Source organism: Cyprinus carpio, chromosome B1 (assembly GCF_018340385.1).
Source record: "Cyprinus carpio isolate SPL01 chromosome B1, ASM1834038v1, whole genome shotgun sequence".
NCBI lineage: Eukaryota > Metazoa > Chordata > Actinopteri > Cypriniformes > Cyprinidae > Cyprinus > Cyprinus carpio.
Window position 1 is genome coordinate 2,769,536 of NC_056597.1, and position 17,584 is coordinate 2,787,119.

Genomic DNA, 17,584 nt, shown 5'->3' on the forward strand with positions numbered 1-17,584 from the left:
ACCGCAACTATAACGATAAAGGAACAGAGAAACGATATCGTTGGAATCACTTTCAGAACGATTTTTTGATACAAACATTGACATCCGATCAGAATCCATCCTGCTGTAACAATCTCAAGAATTTAAAACCCCAGGTGAGCGTGCACTTAGTCGCTAATATCGTTGTCTTTATAGTTATCGTTCTTGGTGTGAACAGGGCTTTAGGCCAGAAACATATTTTACGGAGGTAACAGTTACGCAAACGTAGAATTGAAGAATCTGCAAGTGCAGAACTGAGTGACCATGAGCAAAAATGGCAGAAAGATAGCAAATCATATACTTTTGGGGGTTCTGCACACTCTCAGAAAAAAGTTACCAATATGGACTCTTTAGGTAAACAAGTGTGCCTTTTGAAAAGGTACCGCACTAGTGACAACTTTTGTACCTTTTTTCTGAGAGTGCACAAGTGGTGCAAGTATCATTGAGATGAATGTGAATGCTAATGTATAGCTTTCTGCATGTATTATAGATTTCAAACAGAAGAGAAAAATAGTGTTTACTACTGTAATTGAATGGTGCAAATGAAACAAAGAACATGCCTGGTCTGAGGAAGGCCGAAATTCGTGCCGACTCCAACTCTGGGGAGACAGTGCACCACCTTTTTCACTGTGGCCGCATCTGGGAAGTTGAACATGACTGCCGCTGTAAGGAGAAAAGAGGAATTTAGAAAATCATTGCCTGTGTGTGAATAAAACAAGCAACATTTTTGTTGAACTGTCATTTCAAAATCATTATTTAATTGTATTTTTAATTAATTCTTTATATTTATATTATTATATATATTATTTTCCTTGATTTTTCCCTCTAAGGTTGATTTAATGCTAGTAAAGTTTTTTTCCTGTTTTTTTTTTTTTTTTTTCACATTAGATCAATAAATGGTTCCCAGCCTGTTTTCTATAGTATAATGATCTCCTCAAAAAATGCTATGATGCTATGCTTGATGCAACAGCTATGAATCAGAGCTTACTTCTGTTGGCCATGAAGACCTCCAGTGCTGTATTCTGTAGCAGATAGCGGCGAGAAAAAACTGCTCTGATCTCTGTGAACTGCCATTTCCCATGCAGACCCTCTGTGTAGGCCAAAATCTGTACAGGAGAGACAAAAAAAAAAAACTTATCAAAGATAAATGTAAAAAATTAAGGGGATATGAGTGAGAAAGCAGTGGGGCAGAGGGAAGGTTTTAGTTCATTTATCACCCATAGCTCATGCCCAGGGTCGCAGAGCAGGATTAATGTATATTATTGATCAGTCCTCATGAAAAAGAGATGCTTTAAGCGCTAAAATGAGCCCCATTCAGACACACATTGAAAAGGTGCAGGAAGGCCACAGTTCACTAAAATGTAATCAGTACCAAGAGAACTGGAAATCTATCAATATTTGCCCTTCAGGTTGGTGTGAGCGAAACATGGTTTTATCATGTGCTGCTACTGCTGTTGCTGCACAACCATCACATTTTTGTTGTTCAGAAAATACAAGAAAAAAAGTGCAAGAAATGCTGAAAACAAAATGCTAGGAAAAAAAACATACATAGTTTTTATATCTAGGGTTGTATATAAAAGAGTTTTCAAACACATTTTAAAAATGCTGCAGATTACTGAGATAAGAGACACTGGAATTCATCTCTAAAAGTTATTAATTTGCCATTTAATTGGGAAGGGAGTAAGCTAGACATGTTTTTCAGATAGCAGGAAAAAGACTATGATAAATGCAAATACAATAAAATAAAATTTATAAATGATACATTAATATTCATTATAACATTTTAGACATTTATTTATATAAAACAAACAAATAAATAAATGCAACTAACCATATAACAGTGCATAGCTAACAAAATAAATATGCTTATTTTTAAGAAAAGGAAGGACAACACACTTCATATTTGTCATTGCTGATGTGAAACTCTATAATACTTTGTTGCAAATGTGTCTGTCCTTTGGTAGAAGCAACCAAATTGGGCTTCCAGTAATGGCAGGTTTCCATGACCCTGGAAAATGACGGACAGCATCATTTTGCATCTACAGATACTCAGCTGTGAAAGACTTGTCCTTCATATGCTCACTGTTTTCTTATACTTCTAATTTAGCTTAATTACAAATTGGTTGTTAGGACAGAAGAGGAGAAAAAGACCACCACACCTGATCTGAGCAGCGAGGATTAGGGCAGATAAACAGCTGAGTTTTTCAGACACTTAGATTTTCTAGTACCAAGGCTAACACTGATATGTACTCATTAATGAGAGAAAGAGAAGAGGATAGAAGAAGAGAGAACAAGAGGGCAGCAGCTGTGCTGTGCGCTCAGAGCAATGTCACAGCTCCTGTCTGCTCTGCAGACTCACTTCAAAGTCTCCAGAGTTCAATTAAATGTGGATTAGGGCTGTTCCACCGCCACGGCAACGCTGCCGTTCGCCACCGCAAACTCCCTGACAAGCGGCATGTGAGATGGCCATGCTCTCCTATTTATCTTCCTCATCTCCCCTTTGTCAGGCGGTTGGTATGGAAACCCAAGCATTAATGTGATATCCGATGCACTACCTAACCAAAGTATCATGGAGAGGTTTGAGCATGGAAGAGTTTAGTATAGCTGAGCGATCACAGATCGTGTCGTAAAGATAAAATCCCTTTTTCACCCAAGTGTAATGGAGGAACTTCATCTGATGGATCTGTCTGTTTGCATTGTGTATTAGCAGCTGCCATTGACTGGTAATGAAATTAACCTCATGTAAGCAGTGTTAATGCAGTGAGAGTCCCCCGTCCTCCCACACACCACTCAACACGACACGGCAATATAGCACGCACTTCACTATCAGATCATTACCTGCCATTCTAAATGGAAGGAGTAAGAGAGTCAATGTAAATATAAACTGTAAAGCATGGCTTTTATGGGTGATTGCTAAGGTGTTGTTTAGAGGCCCAAGTAAAAAGAGACAACCCTCAATTAGGAATGTGCCAGAAGTACTAAAATTCTCACATAATAACGTCAATAATACACTTTTGGGTTAGTTATGTTTTTTTTTAAATACATTTATTTAATTTATGTGTTATTCCGAAAGAAATTCAGCATGTAATTCAAAGTGACTGTAAAGACATTCATAATGGCCCAAAAGACTTCTATTTCAAATAAATTCTATTCCTCTAAACTTTCTATTCATCAAAGAAATCTATCGTGTTTTCCACAAAAATATTAAGCGGCACAACTGTTTCCGACACTGATAATAATAAGACATGTTGAGCACCATATCAGCACCACTCTTTGGAAAAATAAACATACTAAAATGTATTTGAAATACATTTGTTTTATGCTGAGTACACTACAAATACATTTACTTAATTATGTACTGAATAAAAATACACTGCGATTGTACTTTTAGTATACTGAACTGGTATACTTAAAGTCGGCTAAATTGGAACAACTAATTTTGTACTTAATGCACTTTAATTTTGTGGAAGTAGGGCAGAAGACCAACTAAAGATATACTGAAGTATATTTGATTGTGCTAAAGTGGAACTATTGCAAGTATACTTCAGGTCCACTTTAAATATCTTGCATTTTTAAGACTTATATTCTTCAAAGGTCATACAATTCTCTTCAATAGTGACATTAAAACACATTTAGGCTTAATATCAATAAATGTGCATTGTGCAAAAGTAGTACTCCAAATAAAGTTGAACTATTATTTTTGTATCACTAAATAAATATATTACTTTTTTGCTAGGGCAAGTTAAGAAATTTAAATGGTAGTGTATGACCAGTATTAAAAATTTATAAAGGTTTCAAAGATCTTAAAGGTTCATTCTTTATCATAGACTTTTGCTATTAAGTGTGAACGTGAAAGTGATGTGACATACAGCCAAGTATGGTGACCCATACTCAGAACTGGTGCTCTGCATTTAACCCATCCAAAGTACACACACACAACAGTGAACACATACACACACCGTGAACACACACCCGGAGCAGTGGGCAGCCATTTATGCTGCGGCGCCTGGGGAGCAGTTGGGGGTTCGGTGCCTTGCTCAAGGGCACCTCAGTCGTGGTATTGCCGGCCCGAGACTCGAACCCACAACCTTAGGGTTAGGAGTCAAACTCTCTAACCATTAGGCCATGACTTCCCCTAGTGAGCGAGTGAATACTCAAGTGAGTACTCAATAATGGCAGTAGTGATAAAAAATTAGAAAATAGGCTAAATGAGAAGAACAATTAAATATTCAACATTTGTGCATTACTATCAGAATATACAAACAAGAACTATTAATAAAAAAAGTTGCAAAGTCGCTCATTGCTCATTCCTTTAAGATGACAGTCATCTGAAAAGGGCACCTGGAGTTGAAATTCAGACCGTAAAATCTTGCTGACTAAAAAGATGACCTTTAACCTGTGTTTCATTCCATCTCTATAGCAGAACTACTTCAATAGTTCACACTTTATCTTGCTTCTGTCTACTCAAACCCTAAGGAATAAAGGAATGATGCAGTACCTTGGCTTGACATCCTGTAGATGGTTATGACAGTATGTTGTGTATCTAACATCTTACTTTTTATATACCTCACATACTACTAGCCTTGCAATGAACTCTATAGGTTCTCTTAATTGTTGTCCAAAAACCTGTTACTAGCGGATATTTCTAAAATGTTGATTATGGTGTGCATTCATCATGCCATTGTTTCAATAACCTTACACAACATTTATTTTCATCAAGACTTTTGGCTTAAATCTTGTATTGACAATGGAAGTGTCAAACCTCTCTCTAAAGTCAACTCCAGCACATCCCAAAGACTTTTAATTGGGGTTAAGGAGGCCTATGTGTGAAAATGATTTCTTATGCTCACTTAACCACTTTTACTATTTAAGCACAGTGAATACTGGTATTGTCATCTTGGAATATGGCTATGGGTTACATCTTCTGTCATGGTTGTTTGAGAAATGAAAAGCTACACACTGCACCAGTTAGGGTTAAAAGATTTGATGATAACACATATAACATGCCAGAAACATATTAATCACTGCAATAACGATCCAAACCTAGACTCTTAAATACTTACTTGTTTAAATCCAAACAGCAACTTTTTATGGTCAAGCAATGTAAATGGAAAAGAAGATGCAAAACTTACTGTTTATCATAGGATGTGAATAAATGAAAGCTTTGTCAATGACGGAGAAGAAAAAAAAACATTTAAAGCTGCTTTTAAAGCTTTTTTAAAGATATAAACAATGTTTTTTCCATTTTGTCAATTCTTGTTCTAAATGAATTTTATTCATGGCAAAAAAGAAGCTCAATTTCAAGGCCACTCCGCTGACGCCAAACTGACAACAAAAGGTTGAAGCTGAAAGGGGAGTGTGTACGTATGTGTGTGTCATTTCAAACCGCTCAACCTGTTAGGATCGAGAGGCAGCAAGTCATTTCTGAGTGCTGTCATTTGTCTCTGTCAGCCGCCGAAACGAGTCTGAGATGAAGAGGGACACATCTCTCAAACACACACTCTGTCCTCTGCCAATGGACCCTGTGTGCGCAAACGACATCCTCCGAGCGACACACACACCAGGGACCACCGCTCGAGAGCATGTGCTCCGTCTCTGACAGAATTGAATGAAATCTAATTGAAAATACCCCCCACCCCAAGCCGAAAAAGAAGGGAAAGGGGGGTGAGCGGGAGAGAAAAAAAGCAAGAGATAGCAAGTGTGAGACAGAGAGCGAGTGAACTATCCAGCGCTCTCTCAGAAAGATAAATGAGTCTCTGAATAGCAGTCTCTGTTGGGCAAAGTGTGCACTTGTGTTTGAGCGGTGATAAGAGCGTTCGCAGCCAGGAAAAGGAAACGGCTCTCCTGCCGCTGATAGAATCCCCATCCTCGCTTATAAAATGTGTAATAAATGAGTATTATAACGCTCAATTTGAAGCTTGGCAACCGATGGCATGAAACGACATGGTGTGCGAGAGAGAGAGAGCAAATGCTGGTTTTTAATGTGCCTATGCATCTGCGGAGCAAAATGAGGTGATTGAAGTTCAATTTGTATGCTGTTATTAAGTGTTTCCGCCTGGCTGAGTGTGTTAAAGATTGTGGATGGGACATTTATTATTACCTTTTGGTCAAATGAAGTGGCCTGGGCGATAAGGTGATGAAATTAATGAGGAGGAGGAAGTGGGTGATCCATCAACATCAACATTCAGAGCCAAGCGCACTGGAGATGCAATATTGGAAAACTTGATAGAATTCATGGGAATAAAAGGGAGGAGATATTAGAGAGGGACTGCTGTTACTAACGCCTCTGGCCATGTAAATAACAAGCTAGCATGTGCGCACGCACGTAGACATTTAGCATCAAGCTTACTTTATTCATGAAACACAATTATATTCTGATAGAAAGAAAATTATTTGTATAAGAGATTGAAGGCAACTGCAGCACTCAACATTTTTAAACACTTGTTATGAAATAGAAGTTCAATGGACAATGCGAAAGATTGAACCTTTAAAATATATTATGAAGATTATTTTATCTATCTAGCTGAAGACTGTTCTTGATTCACTGATTCAGTGCTCTGGTATTACCCTACTGTTGAAATGTTTTAGTAAGTAAGATTTTTGGTTTTTGAAAGAAGTCTCTTATGCTCACCAAGACTGCATGTATTTGATTAACAATACAGTAAAACAGTAATACTTTAAAATATTATTAGTAATAAAAAAGACCTTCTATTTTAATATATTTTAAAGTTTTATTTATTCCTGTGATGGCAAAGCCTTCTCAGATCATTCTAATATGCTGATTTGGTGCATTTATTATTAATATCAGTGTGGAAACAGTTGTGCTGCTTAATGTTTTGCACACTTGACACTTTTTTGATGAATAGATGACATGAAATTTCAAAAGAACAAAATTTATTTAAAATACTAATTTTTGTAATTTTGATCAGTTTAATGCAATCCTTGTTTTTTAAAAAATCTTACTGATCAAAACCCTTTTAAGGTTGATCAATAATCCAAAACTGTTTTGTGTCAGTAAAAATACAGCTACAATTGACTTTATTTCTAAATACATACAAGGTTCACAGCACATAAGCTTGCCCCACTGCTCTAAAATTACAATTTTTAGATTTCTTTTTTTTTAGCCTGATTAAGAAAAGCAATTAATTTAGTCTTGTTTTCAGGCTTTTGCAAAATGTTTTGGAGAGACCTACTGTAAAGTTTAAAAACGTTAAGGCATATGGTGGTTAGATCCATTTCCATAGATGTGCCACTATGATGAGTGCTGAGAATCATGGGACTGTACAAACACATGACCTCCCATTAAAAGCATAAAACAAACCAAGCAAGTTTCCCCACAAACAACAATAATATATCAAAAGATTAGCTTCTGTTGTTATCTTCAAATCATTGTAAAATCAGAGTGTAATATCAAAATATTCCACAGAGAGACTATAAATTGTATCCTTTTACATAAAGCCTCAAGAGAAGTAATAGCAAACGGATAATATCAACCGATTAAAATGTCCTTGACGTGTAACAATGGTAAATCAGCTCAAGGGATAACAAAAACAAACTGTAAACCAGTAAAACAAACATTAGCAGTCAGCTGCTAAAGCATTTTAGCAAATACATGCATATTTATATGCATGATAGCTGAAGTGTTTACTTCTTTAAGTATTCAGGCTGAATGGAGTCCAATGGGGATTAGAACTTGCTTTGTTCCCCACCACTCTGTTTGCCAACAGGTTAGCCTTTTAACTTGCTGAGAGAGAGAAAGAGAGAGAGAGTGAGAGAGGAAATCTTGTGTGGATTTAGAAAAATGTCAAGAGCTATGGGGTTAATTGGAGGAGAAGTGAATCCTTTAGTGCACTTACTCATTAAACATTTGGCCTTTATGTAGAGACTTGTGGGGGGTGATGGGAAGGACACACAAAACGCACTGTAGGGACTCCAGAAAGGTGAAAGTTATCACCCATTTAATGGTTTAAATGGACAAATGAGGGTGTGTTTGGCTCATAAAAATACAGTAGGGCTGTTTCAGAGTCTTAATGGCTGAAATACTGAACCGCTTTGAATGGTAAAGCGGGTGTTTTAGGTTCAAGTGCATATTTGCAACAGCTTCAACTGAGCCAATGTGTCAATTTCATATTAGGATTTGTCCACTTTAAAACAGACAATAAATAACAACAAACAAAGGGATCTGGAAGGTAGATATACTAGATGATATGGTATATTTTGAGGAAATAATGGAGAAATATGATCAAGAGGATAAGGACCGAATCCCCCCTCCTTCTCGGATTGACATCAATTCAAAGACTTTCTCCATCCTAAGAGATTTAAAGCGCTTTAACCCCAGGGCAAAGAGGGCAGCTTGGCTCACTGAGGAGCTGGACGGAAGAAAGACAGGATAAAGGTGACATAAGTGAGAAGAAGGGGAGCGTGAAATTTGGCAGACATTCACAAACCAACTGTTTTGCTATCTGGCATTGAAGACGGAAGCAACAAGTTAGAGAGAATGGCTATGTTGAAGAGATGTTGATGATGGGTGTTGCTAAAAGACACCAATTAGTCATGTTAGGGAACATATTGGGAATATTTGTGAGAATCCATATGACTGAGGGTCTACTGCAAAAGCTGTGTTTGTGAACACCACGTTGGAGAGTGTTGTGAACTAACATCCTGAACAGCTCTGAGAAGCATGGAGAAAATCATGTCGACAGCCTTCCCAGTGGTTCAGTCCTTCTCCGAACTCCGAAGCATTCATATGGAGGAGAAACAGCCAGGCCAGGTTTAGATCCCGTTGCATTGCCCACCACTTTCACTCCAGTCTGTTGTCACGCCGTTCCTCACTGTGTCTAAGGGAGGATGGCAGAGAAGTGAAGTCCCCCTAATCCTTCTATTGTCCCAGGCCTAATTGGATTTGGAAGAGGAAGGTGGGGTAGAGGGTAAAATATGTGAACCCTCTTTTAGGGTGCCTAAAGGGGGGACTTTAGTTTTTTCATGGCCTGAAAAGGAGGGATTCTCTGGGGATTTAAGGGATTGAAAGGTGACAGAAGCTGGATTATGTTTTTTATGACTGTGTCTTTAAGCAGGTAAACAGGGAAGCCCATTACAGGGGAAAAGTGCAGGCAGGGGTTAATGTTGGGATAGATGCTTGCTAAGTATCTGTAAATATGTTGCTCATTTATGTGGATGTGACTTGTTGCTGTGAGACCTCTCCAGAGAAGACTTCTAAAGCTTCTGAAGAAACACTTGCCGAACTTTCACGCATTTCAACCACGTTCCATACCTAAACAAGGAGGCTACACATCAGCAAAATGGTTTTGGTGCTGATTCCTGGGTTGCTGGACAATTTTCAACAGTTCTGGGCCCAAAAACCGACTGATTACATCAAATTTTGTTTAATAGAAAGTTAACACATTTGTCAATTTTGTAATTATTTATACTGTTTTACCTTTAAGCTGTGGCTTTGTTTGGAAAATATGACTAAAACCTTTTTTTTCTGTATTCAACAAAGTTCTAAACGCATTTTGACTGGAAATTTAGTTTATATAGAGTCAAATATTAGCAACATTAAAATCAGTGATTAATTGTGATTTGGTATTTTTGATAACATAATTGATAACACTGACAAACTACATGCGTTTACTGACGTACAAAAAAAAACTCACAAGAGAATAGAACAAGAAATCGAATAAAACTTGGGAAAACTGGGGGAAAATTGTGGAAAAGGACCACAAACAATGTGACGTGCCATGCATTATTTCTGGAATGATTACACAGTACCATGAACCACCATGTTGGCAATATTGTCATTAAATGTGAAAACCAAACACTGGCACCAGCTCCATTTTGGTCAAAACTAAGTATAAGTGCACTCTTGGAGTCAACTTGGCTGTTCTATGTCAATCCACAAAAATAGAAAGTTCCAGAGCATTTCCTCATTACTCAGGAAAATGGATCTGCAAAGGCCAAGCCAAGATTATTTGACCTTTGTCTTTATCTTTAAAGTGCCATCTTATTGGTGTGGAGCACTGTAACACAGACTCTTTTACCCTGCTGGTAAAGTGGATCAGATGACGCTTAAATCGAACTGTCACCTAAAAGAATCTGTCATGGGCGACTGGCCTTATTGCGTCCCCATGGAGATGCCATTTCAACCAGACTGGATGCGTCATTAACCAAGACTGAGGAGGCGGCAAGAGTTCTGGATCTTCAAAAAAACATTATTTTTTATTTATTTATTGATTAAATTGATTTATTCTAAACATAGACAGGTATATCATAGTTAGGGAGGGTAACAAACAAACAAAAAAATGAATGAACAATTTAATCATAATATTAATAAAATTCAGCAGTAAGAGAGGACAAAGGTGTGCGTCTAATCTCAGACAAACACGCTCACTCTGGCATCCATGAAGAGTCTCATCCATCTAGCTAGCAGCATATGCCGTGACGTGTGTCAGTGACTGCTCTGCTGAGTAAATGATGGAGAGCAGATCAATCAGGGGACTGGGAGGCCCCAAACCTTCACCCTGTCGGCAGAGGAAGATGGAGCAGCTAGACTCAGGTGCAGGAAACCCACCTTCTGTCTGGCGAAAAGGGACTACTGATAATGGGCTCCTATTGTATGATATACCCAATCTGCTGGTACTTGTGCTCAGTTTATCTGCTGGTACTCTAAGGCAGTCTATGCTTTTGGTCAGGTCATGTATTTGTATATTTCATATCTAATTCAACACATGACTTGTGAACCTGCCTTGATAGCTAAAGAATACAAGTCTCTGACAAAGTATCCATATCAAGACTCAAGTCTCTGGTCAAGTGCCAAGTCTAGTCTAAAGACTTTCAAGACAAGATCTAAGTCAAGTCTTTGGTTATAAGTAGGTTCTCAAATCTATTTTGTTATGCGGTAAATTAATTTAACCCTGACTCTGGTTGGTAAGATGTTTTAATGTTTTTGAAAGAAGTCTCTTATGCTCACCAAGGCTACATTTATATGATTTTGAAACAGTTATACTGTGAAAATGTATTACAATTTGACATAACTGCTATGTTGTAAACAATTGTGCTAGTCTATTTTTTTTTTTTGCTTTTTTTGTTAAAACTTTTTTTTATTTTTTTTTTGGTTTATTTGATGTATAGAAGGTGAGAAATTGTTTCAATTGTTTCTAATTGAAACCTTTTGTAATATTATGAATGCCTTTACCATACATTTAAGGCAAATTCACGGTAAAGACATTCATAAAGTTCTAAAAGAAAAAAAAACTAAACAATTGCTTATGGGTCTAAGACGAGTATTTTTTCCCTCTATACCTCAGAGGTTCCATGAAGCAGCCAAATAATGGCTTTCACTGCAAATGCATTTCTTCCCACACATTTTGTGTTTGTTTGTTTTTTCAAACCGAGGAAGAAATATTAAAATAGTTTTCTGTGGAAATTGGCAACATGCCACAGAGGCTATAAATACATCTTAACTTCAAATGAAAGAGTCAAAACCCAAACACAGACCAAAACAACTTCTGCAGGACACAGTCATTACATCAATGTAAAACTGATCCTGACCTTCACCAGTAGCTCTAGAGTAGCACAATACATCTCTCTGAAACAACTCTTTAGAATGATGTCCGTCCCAGATCATAAAAACGCCACTGGGGAAAAAAGGCCACAATAGAAACAGACAATAAATTCAATGAAGGATGCAAGTTAGAAGCGTGAGGGCAGCTCTCCTTGACTTTGAGGCGCTTCTGTAACAAATCTGTTTCTTCCCTGCTCTCAGCCTTCAATTATCATTGCTGCATCAGTAGACAGGATCAGTGACCTGCTTCATACAGGATGACTTCATCTCAGGAGTAACCTCAGTGAAGCTGGGAGGTATCAGTGCCAAAGAGTGGGACATGAAACTGTGGTGTCTGTTTAGCTCACTATTAGGGGACTTAGTTGTACTGTAATTCTTTAGTTATTCAGTGTGTTGTGATTCAAAATGTTTTTTGTTAATCTGCAGTGAGTTAGGGTTAGTGCTCTGTACAATTTTATTCTTGGGCACTGAAGTAATGCCACAAAAATGTCAAATTATTTCAAAAATTTGGAGAGCTCTGAGAAATAATCTGACATATCTCTCTAATTGTTCACCTAACTCATCTGACTTTTTTTATTTACTCATTTATTCTTTAGCATTTTTTTTTCACTAAAGTATTTTCTTTTTGAGCAACTTTTATATTTGATGCATGCCATTTTCTAACTCATTACATCTATAATGAGAACATGAAGTCGCTGACAGTATACTTAACATGGACACAAATTAAAAACACATTCAAATATGATTTCAGTTTTTTGAAAATGGTGCAGAAAAACAATTGAAGCGTGAGAGTAGAGAATAAGGCCAGTAGATTTCATAATGATACAATTTCAAGTAATGCAGAATCTTTAATGTTTTCCAGAGACTGTCCTTAAACTTCAACTTAATTTTTCCAAATTTTTATTTTTGTTTCTCCGTTACAAATTATATTAGTGGAATAACTTCAACAATATACTGGATGAAAGTTTACATGGGTTCCATAAGTTCGCAATAACAAATAGTTCTCACACAATTAAAGGGGTCATGAACTGTTAAATCAAAATTCCCTTGATCTTTTGACATACGAGAGATCATTGTACTACAAAAATATGCTGTAAATTTCAGAACTCTTCTAAAAACAGCTTATATTGAACCCAATCTGCCAAAATTAAAAACAGCTTATATTGAACCCAATCTGCCAAAATGGATTGGGACAGAACAGAAGATGATCAACACCTGCTTCTACATCGCTACCTGTTTAGCCCTGTCCACCAATTCATGCATGTAGTGAAAAGAACGAGAGAACGAGAGAGAGGCATACACAGGTCTACTCAAAAAACCAAATGATAAAGATGCTCCGAAGACAACAAGATGCTGTGTAGTGCCAAGTTGTGAAAAAAACAGTCTTTGCATTGCCTTCCTTCTGACCCTACCTTTAGGAAAAATTAGATTAACGTTATTTTTAATGAAGATCCAGAGCATGTCAGTAAGATCTCGCTCCTTTGTTCACGTTCGCGTTCTGATGGGGTGGGGGGGTTAAGCTTATATTGAACCCAATCTGCCAAAATGGATTGGGACAGAAACAGGACAGAAACAGGACAGAAGAGAACAGTACGAAATAATAAAAAAGGCAGTTCATATGACCCCTTTAATGTCATAACAGCTTTGCCTTCAGTTTTTCAGTTTTTATTTCCAGGTTTAAATTGGATAGTGAATCCCAGATTTTCAAAGTGGTCTCAAGACTTTTGATCCTCCCTCCGTAGAAGGGTATAAAGTATATAGAGAGCGATCCCTTCATCATTCAACACACTGTACGACTCATCAATTTATCGACTCGTGCAGGACACAGTGTGTAAATGCTGATATGAGCAACAGTCACGGCTGCTCTCCTCCAGCTCATTGATAGTGACAGAGCTGCTGTAGTTGGCCATTTACCTCTGCACAAACTACTTATGCTTAACTGAAAAATCAATAAAATCTTCGGACAACCTGACACTGATCAGCAGCAGTTGAAGGTCGTCTGTAGCAACCGAATGAAGAGGGTGCGGGACCCCGTGTGAGTGTGTGTGTGTGTGTGTGTGTGTGTGTGTGTGTGTGTGTGTGTGTGTGTGTGTGTGTGTGTGCAGAGCGTCGAGCCACTCCAGGATGTTTGTAGGACAAGCGTAACAATACTTTCCCTGCAGAACATCCCTCCCACCTTCCCTCCTCTCCTCCTACCCAATTAGGTGTGAACGGTGCTTGTCCTTCAGAACACACTGCCTGAATGGAAAAGCAGTGGACGAAACTGATAAGATGTTTATAAAAGTCAAGGAGTAAACAATATAAAATAAGGAATTTATTGTTCATCAAATAAAGTGAATTGCGAGCTTTCCATATTACACTGTACTATAAAACAAAATATCAAACCAACTGCTGTCAAGGTGATATATGAACTGTTCTAGATAACACAGGTTTCCCAAATCGTCCTGGCCTAAAGTGTTACCATTTGATCATATATTTAAAGAGTTTGTGATGGAATAAATCTATATATATATATATATATATATATATATATATATATCTAATATAACACTACTGTTTTAAATATATTGCCATATACTTAATTTGGCATCCTGTTTCTAGCTTGATTAATGACCCAGATATAACTAGAGCCCCAGTCTCTCCTTTTGACTTATTATTTGATCAAGACATTTTTACACAAAACTGAATTATAATTATGAATTATAGATGCAAAATAACTGCCATCTCCAAGATGCACTTAAATGGGGTTATGTGATAATAAAGTTGTACAGTAAACAGTTATTATTGAATAATGCCTATACTGTTTCACTGTAGAGCTCTGTATAAACTATATAAACAAATAATTTTGGAAAAATTAATGGTGTAAATTAAGCTTTGAGGGTGTCCCGTACTGATTTACTCTATATTATCAAAATGTTTCAGAGCAGCACAACAATATATAACACAGAGAGCAGCAGAGAATTGCGAGTACAACATAGTAGAGTGACTGATCAGGAAAATCCTAAAACTGTGAATGTGAGGGACACAGAGAGACACCCATCTGCTCCATGACCTCACCAGATCTTCCTGGCAGATGCGGAAAGGCCTGCCAAGCAATTAGTACCACTGGTTGACTTGTTTGGGGCTGTCTCCTAGGGGCAAATGCAGCTGGGGCCGTCTGTGTGTGTGTGTGTGTTTGTGTGTGTGAAACGTGGGTAAGACGGTGTGCCTTTTTTTGCCTGCTGCCTCTCACGTTTCCATAGTGGGGCAGAAAAAGACTACAGGCTAAAAGCATCTGTAACTGACATTCTCCCCCTCTTATCATTGACATGAAAGAGCAAAACATGCTAACTTCAGCTGAGACGAAAGAAAAACTGCTGCAATTTTTTTTTCTCTTTTTTTCCTCTTCTCCTAAACGAGCATAGGGGACACTAAAGTCATGTTTTTATTCACCAAGGATTTGATATTATATCTAGAGATATATCAGACATGTAAACATGAACTTAAAACTATTAATCAATAAATAAATACAGTAAAAAAAATAGAGATATATCAGACATGTAAACATGAACTTAAAACTATTAATCAATAAATAAATACAGTAAAAAAAATACAAAACAAAACAAAGCTGACAAAGCATGATGGAAATTAACTTTTTTTCTTATGTGGACAGTATCTGCCACCTCAACATTTTTATATTTTTTCCTGTTTAAATATGCTCTGAAATATGTGCTTTGAGAGAAAGAGCTTGCCCCTGAAGTTTCCCGGATCACTGTTTTTCTTTTTTCTTTGATCAGCCAACACTATCTGGCTCTTTTTTTTTAACTAGGTCAGATGACCTGGAAATCACGTTAGACTCTTCAAGATGTAGAGACACAAGGAATGAGAAAGAGAGAGTCTTATCAGACACTGTCCAGTGTTGTAGAGAGGATCAGAGTGGAGTCATCAGATCAAAGAGGAGTGGCTCCACACTACCGTGCTTCTCTCATCTTCTCGTTCAGTCTGCTCACCAAGACGAAAGCTCTTTTGGTCTCCAGATAATACGGAATGTTTTCAAAAAAAGAGATAAAGGGGGAGAAAAGAGACCAAAAGCTTTTGTTGGAGCTTATTTAAACGGTTCTATTCAGTTCTGCTAAGTGTATCATTAGGTTTAAGAACACTCTTTGGCACATTAATGTTAGAAGAATCCAAGAAATTGTAGCACTTGCTGAGATGTCAGTGATTTAGAGCCAGCCTTTTACCTTTAAAACAACTCAAAGGAAGGAAAGAAAGTAAAAAAAATAAAAAAAAATAAAATAAGAAAATAAGAAGATAGAAAAAAAACCTCATAAAAAGGATCGATCTGGAACTGTTTATGTTAAGATTTGGTTAGTGATTTAATAAACTATAATTTGTTTAATTAAGAATTAAAACTATTAATTCAATATTAAGGAAAATAATAAGGCTTAATCAAATTTTCATTTTGTGAATGGATGTAATATCAGCTAACTAAGTAAATATGTCATGTTGAAAATGCTATAATTTCTTGTAAAATAAAAACGGAAAAGTTAAATAAGACAGATATCACTTTATTTTCAAGATATTGTGTATTTGCATTAATGCATATGCTCAGTTTGTCAGTTGCTTTTTTTCACAGTTGAGCAAATAACTGTTTCTTGACTCTGCATATTAGCAAATATGTAACCCTCCAAAAAATATATATAAATACTCTTAACACGTATATTTTTGCAGAATATGGAAATAAATTCACTGCTTCCACATGCCAAACACAGAACAATGAACTTTAAAATAGCAATTGCTTCTTTCCGTCAGACAGTAAAAATTGTATCTATCTAATAAAGACTACCTTGAAATTAACTGTATACTTTTAACTTGCCTAAACACTTCTTTAAAATACAAGATAAAAACGTTGGTAAATCCAATAATAACAGTAATTAACAGATTAAATTATTAATATGCTTAATGCTTGGAATCTTGCAAATTAATTAAAGCTTGTAACAACTAACTTAAGTAAATGATTGTTGAAAGGGTTAGATGCACCAAAATATTGCAAACATATTTTTATCTTTAATTTATCTTATTGCTTCTAATAAGAAATGTTTATTAGAATTCTAACTAAATATTGCAATGATGTGTTTTACTGCTATATTCATTTCTGTGAACGGTTCAGGAGTGTCATTCAGTCCAGTTAGCACTGTGATCTGCCAAACACTGATCAAGAATGGCTAAAAGTGTATTAACTTCGATTAATTATTTTACTATATGAATATTTAGTGCTGAAATGTAGGAGCAAATATTCACAATTTCTTAAAAAATTTTAATTAGACCAAAAACATAAGACCAAAACATGATTCATTTAGCGTAGCATTCTACAATGAACTTATTTAACTAGCCTCATTTCTTTACCATTACAGAAGAAAAGTCATATATGAAAAAAATTAAACCCTATGGCTGAAGAATCCCATAGCAAATACCTAACTTCTTTTATTCCAATATAAACGTCTTTTTTTTTACTTATATGAAAACGAAATAATACCAATTACATATCTGTATAATATTAAAAGTCATCTCCTTGCGTGTGATTTCGTGATGTTTCACTTGGTTTAGGAGCAAAGCAATGTTTGTGTAATTAAATAAAACACCGTGAAGTTTCTTTACCGAAAGAGCATTCGCTCAGCGTGCCTCTAGCAAACGGTGTTTCACTCAAGCGAAAAATAAAACACCCCGCGGGCTCTCAGAAGGGCTTAACAACACAAACCCTTGACATTCGTTTTTCTCACTGTAAAAACACACTCACTCGCGACGGATCAATACTTTGAATGGCCTCATTTAGCGCAACGCATCCTACACCACGCAGCGCTATATCTGCAGACTTTCTCCTAAGCCTGTCGTTAAGACAACTGTGATGAGAGCTGAGCTCATACAACATGAAGTCTGGCTTGATAAGAGACTTCAATTACCACGCCAAACAATCTCTCCTCTCTAAATTATTCATTTTAACACGCTACGCTGCCGATGGGATGCTGC

General features: G+C 36.7%; 1 protein-coding gene across 1 annotated transcript in view; it reads right to left on the bottom strand.

The window, feature by feature from the left end:
• LOC109092473 (lipopolysaccharide-responsive and beige-like anchor protein) overlaps nucleotides 1-17,584 on the bottom strand; it is a 251,762-nt gene that overhangs the window by 59,376 nt on the left and 174,802 nt on the right. Inside the window, exons 41-42 of the mRNA XM_042716239.1 lie at nucleotides 1,007-1,124; nucleotides 579-681 (exon numbers count right to left, since the gene is read on the bottom strand). Of these exons, the coding sequence (XP_042572173.1) occupies nucleotides 579-681; nucleotides 1,007-1,124 (221 nt within the window). The remainder of the gene's footprint in view (nucleotides 1-578; nucleotides 682-1,006; nucleotides 1,125-17,584) is intronic.